The sequence below is a fragment of the Cyprinus carpio genome, chromosome A24, assembly GCF_018340385.1.
Source record: "Cyprinus carpio isolate SPL01 chromosome A24, ASM1834038v1, whole genome shotgun sequence".
Classification (NCBI taxonomy): Eukaryota; Metazoa; Chordata; class Actinopteri; order Cypriniformes; family Cyprinidae; genus Cyprinus; species Cyprinus carpio.
The window spans coordinates 25,774,397-25,779,408 of record NC_056595.1 but is presented as its reverse complement, the minus strand read 5'-3'; the positions used below and the strand labels follow the sequence as shown (position 1 = coordinate 25,779,408).

At 38.9% G+C, this 5,012-nt stretch overlaps 1 protein-coding gene across 1 annotated transcript in view; it reads right to left on the bottom strand.

The window, feature by feature from the left end:
* The window catches only part of ahrra (aryl-hydrocarbon receptor repressor a), a 22,729-nt gene extending 18,435 nt beyond the window's left edge, over positions 1 to 4,294 (bottom strand). The window contains 3 exon segments of the mRNA XM_042714871.1: positions 2,683 to 2,864; positions 3,847 to 3,925; positions 4,186 to 4,294. Of these exon segments, the coding sequence (XP_042570805.1) occupies positions 2,683 to 2,864; positions 3,847 to 3,914 (250 nt within the window). The 5' untranslated portion in view covers positions 3,915 to 3,925; positions 4,186 to 4,294.
* Positions 4,295 to 5,012: the final 718 nt, after the last annotated feature.

Here is a 5,012-nt window from a genome sequence, read left to right as displayed (position 1 = left end):
AGAGCAGGTTGATGTTGTTTGTGGTCAAATATCGGCTGATTTTGTGTGACTCAGGTTTCTCTGCTTCAGTGGTTTAAACGGCTGACGACAATCTCATCTGACAGACTCTAACCATGATGTTGGGCCAACAAAGACTTCCACTCCATTACCTTCTTGAGCAAACACTTGCTGAACAGATGCTTGAACTTTCCTGCAGCAAACCCGGCCGCATTATTCACTCTTGAGGATCTCTTCATTGCTTTTGCACTGGGAAATATTAATATTCATACAGTACTATTCATAATTAAGCTCTGCACTTGACTTATGTTTTTACCCCTTTACAGTTTAATGCTGTAATAAAAACATGTCATTTTAACATGTAATTCAATAATTAACTCAACATTAAATCATGGACTCGAAAAATCACCAACAATTAAAATCATAATTATCAATATGATTAAATTTCTAGAATGACTAGATTTCTAGATTCTTTTTCTTAGTTTAATAATAATAAATGCTGTATGACATATTATGATACTGTTTGTTATTTTGAGTTGCCATGGTAATTTGATGTGTTTTGTTTGTTTTGGTATCACGTGGACACGGTCGCGCCGCGGTTTCTCTCCACAGATTTTACACATCCTGAAGACTCTTCTTGTTCTTCAAACACACACATGAAAGCGGAGCAGAGGCCTGTGCTGACGTGCTAGTGACGTCTCCGCTTCCTGTGGCTGATCTGATCTCCTTCCTTCTTTAAGCTCCCGTTTTGTGCAGGACGAGCATTTTAGACGCGTCTTGCTCAAGCCGTTTCCTCTCAGGACTGCAGAGTCAGAGTTCATCCTGAAAAACTCTCTGCATTCAGACCAAAGAGCATCTGCGATGAAACACGGGCGACTGACAAACGCAGTTAGAGTAAATGAAATATGCTACTGTAGGTCTGTGGGTGAGATGATGGACACAAAGATACTGAGATGCATCAAAGACTGGATAACTCTGTTTCAAGAAGACTAAGAGTGTCTGGGGTTTGAGTCACGCAAGAAGAACGTCATCACTGCAGTCCTGTAGTTCTAACAGTAGATCATAGGTTCAGTTTCCAGCAAATAAATGAACTGTTAAAATGTGTTTCTGCTAAAAGCATCTGCTATATGCATAAATGTAACAGTTGTCTGTAAATAACTCATTGACGTGTGATAAATGAGCTTCTGCTTGTTTGATAATGAAAGTCACACGTTCACGGTGCTCAGATCTCAAATCAATGATGAATCGGTGATGTCTGACGTGTTTCTATATGTTCTCTCTGCTGTTTCAGTGCAGCACAGCTCGAATAATAATGCATGGCACGTGTAATCACTTCCATTTCTTTCATTTCTATTTGAGCACCAATATTCCTGGATTATGATTCAGGTTTTTCCAAATCAGTCATTATTTCTTAAACTAAATTCTACATCAGTTATTAAATGTCACACAGACACTTCAGAAGCAGCTCCTGACAGAAGTTTCCCAGCATTCCCTGTGTTTCTCAGCTCTCACACCCTCTAGTGGTGATGGGAAAAACACTTCAACATGAGATGTGCACATATTAATGAGCTTGCTGCAAAAAATTTAAATAAAGTTCCATTTTTTTTTTTTAGTTAGGAAAGCTCATTTTTATTTAACTGATGTATTTGATGATTTCATGTTTAATTGAAGTAATTATTTATCTAATTTAAAAGAATGTCTATAAACATGTTTTGACAGCTATATAAGTCACTGTACAAACTACAGCATCAGTCCTTGAGTTTCATTCACACTGAACAAACATCACAGACTGACACACACGTTCACAAACTCAGACGGGAGCAGCATGTGTGTGTGTGTGGAACACGTTCATGTATGTATTAACCAGTGCACGGCATTTACAATCACACACTTCAGTCTAGAGCAGATCATACGGCTCCACATCAATCCATCCATCAATCAAACACTTCATTTATACACTAAACAGATCACTGCAAAAAAAAAAAAAAAACAATAAAGATCTGAAGGATCTCAGAATTTAGAGCAATTACTCAATAGCAAAGTTCAATTTCAAAGCAAAGACTAAGACAGAATATCCCATAATGCTGTTCAGACATGTAAAAAAAAAGCATGTTGATTTTGTCAAGACTTATCAAGACTTCTGCTGTGAGGTGTGATGTAAAGTCTCCTTAAGATCTGTGCAAACACACACACAGAGCATATCAGGTGTTGGAGCGACACACACACACACACACACAATCACACACACACACACACACACTCACACACACTCTCACACACATTTACTTAGCTATCTAAATGGGGACTCTCCATAGGCGTAATGGTTTTTATACTGTAGAATCTGTATTTTCTCTCACCCTACACTTAAACCTAACCTTAACAGATAACTTCCTGCATTTTTACAATTTAAAAAAAAACTTAGTTTACTTTATTTTTATACCAGTTTTACAAATGAGGATGTCCCCAAAGGGAGGTTTTTGGAGATTTTGTGAGGTTTACCTCACTTTTGGATACACATTTGGCCCCAAAATATGGTAAAGTAGGTACACACACTCTCTCTTTCTCTCTCTCTCTCTTTCTCTCACACACACACACACACACACACACACACACACACTCTCTCTCTCTCACACACTCACACACTCTTTCTCTCACACACACACACACACACACACTCACACTCACCGCTGAAGAAGCTCTTGACCCGCAGGTAGCTGACGCTCAGACGCAGGACGGACAGTTTGTCCAGTTTGGAGATGATCTCGGGGGAGAAGGGCAGCAGGCCGGCCAGTCGCTCCAGCTCAGCGTTCAGACGGTCACGATGCCGCTTCGATGGGTTCGATTTCTCCGTCACCGCCGCTGGTTTTCTGCTGGACAAAACAACAGTGTTATGAAGCAACAACGAGCCAGAATCAGCTGAGCTCAAGCCTCAGAGATCAAACTACAACACATCTGACGCATTCAGAGAAAACACACTTTACTCTGGATTCAGCTCCATACAGAACCACAGCAGAAGAACATGTACTCTTCACATTACAAATACACACGTGTGACCCGCAATATATTTCTCACAATGTTCAATGACACAGAAAATCAGAAAAATTATGATATTACAACCAGTGGCTTTCTGAAAATAAATGCGTAATAATCAATAATTGCCAGGCTTGGTTCATGAGGGTTAAAGGTGATATTCAGTCAAATATTCAGTGATGTTCTTCATCTCACTGCACACTGAACACATGAATTCACTCGATTCACGAGTCCAAATATATACATGAACAAAAGAATGTTTTCACACCGCACTGACCCTTGACCCCAAGGACCGGTCACTTTATCTGAGCTGAAGAAACTCAAATCCAGTAACAAAAACACAGCAGCAGGTGCGTCTGAGCGCCGTTCACATGAACAGCATCCAGCAGCTTCCTGAGTTCCAGCTTTAGTTCAGGACGCGACTGAATTCTGAACTCTATATTCAGCCTCACCTCAGGACGGTTATGAGTCTGCAGCAGGTTTAAAATCTTCAGAGGTTTTATCGATGTTTCTTTGCTGCATTCTGGTCTCAATATTGACTGATTTGATCTATTTTCCAATCATATCCAACTCTAAACAGTTTGACTCTCTTTTGTTGATCTTTAGTGTCACATAAGCGTTTCATTATTTCATTACTGCATTGTTTGAAACCATATTATTATTGTTGTTGTTGTTGATATTGTTAAGCGTTACAGGATGTTTTGATTTAGGAAAACAATCCTTCCATTCTACTCAATCGTTCAGTGAGTTTCTGATAAACACTGCTGATGATTTGAAACACACAGAGCTGTTAGTGAATGTAAGATAACGAGTCTTAACTGTTTCTGGACGGGTTTCCTCCTCTTCCTCCCAGCGTACAGACAGTCTCCAGGAGGAATCATCTTCATCAACAGATGCTCTGAAACATATACATGTATCAGGGTGTTTTAGTCTTAATTAATAGTTGTTATTGGTTTTTTGAGGCTTTCTTTTAATTATATTTCATTTCATTCATTTTGATATTTATCTTTTTTCATTTATGCTATTTAACATATACAACAGGATTGTATCAATTGTTTGTTTGATTGATTTTGATATTCATTCTTAATCCATTCTGGTGCTGTTTACAGTCAAAGCAAGAGCTGATCTCTAATCATCAATAAATCAATATGAAAGTACCTGCTGTGTGATGATCGAGCGCAGAATGAGCTGCAGCAGAGACTCGTGTGTGTGTGTGTGTGTGTGAGAGAGAGAGAGAGAGAGAGAGTTTATGTGTGTGTGTGTGTGTGTGTGTGTGTGTGTGTGTTTCAGTTGGCGGATTCCACAGAATGACACGCCGGTCTCTTCGCACGCGATTCTGAGCCACACACACACACACACACACACTCTCTCTGAGGGGAGGGATCTCTCTCGTTCTCTCAGTCTTTCAGAAGCTCATATGATGCCTTTCATGGACAGATGGATTTTAACGGAATAAAAGATTATTTAAACAGCGGATTTCAAGTTTATTCATTTTAAGGATGGAGAATCATCTGCTCGTTTATATTTCGCGATTTGAAGCTCAAATTATTCAACAATTCAATGAAAGACAAACCAAACTCTGATCGACTGAAAATGAGCAGAAATATTCGGCGCACAAATACGACAATAAAGGATAAAATGTGATAAAATCACGTTTTTAACTTTTATTTTTGAAGACTAAAGCACTTTGGATTCATTTGATATTGAACTTGTAAGTAAACTTCTATCTAGCTTTTAATTTGATCTGTGTTCTTTCCCGTTATGGATCCTGTGTCACGCTGTTTCTACATACTGAGAAAAACTTCGCAGTTAAAATCGCACGACTAATATATATATATATATATATATATATATATATATGGCTATACATCATCTAAATGTCTGTGGTGTGTGTGTGTGTGTGTGTGTGTGTGTGTGTGAGAGAGAGAGGGAGAGAGACAGAGAGAGAAAGAGAGAGAGGCCCTCAGCGTGTGTGTTTATATGTT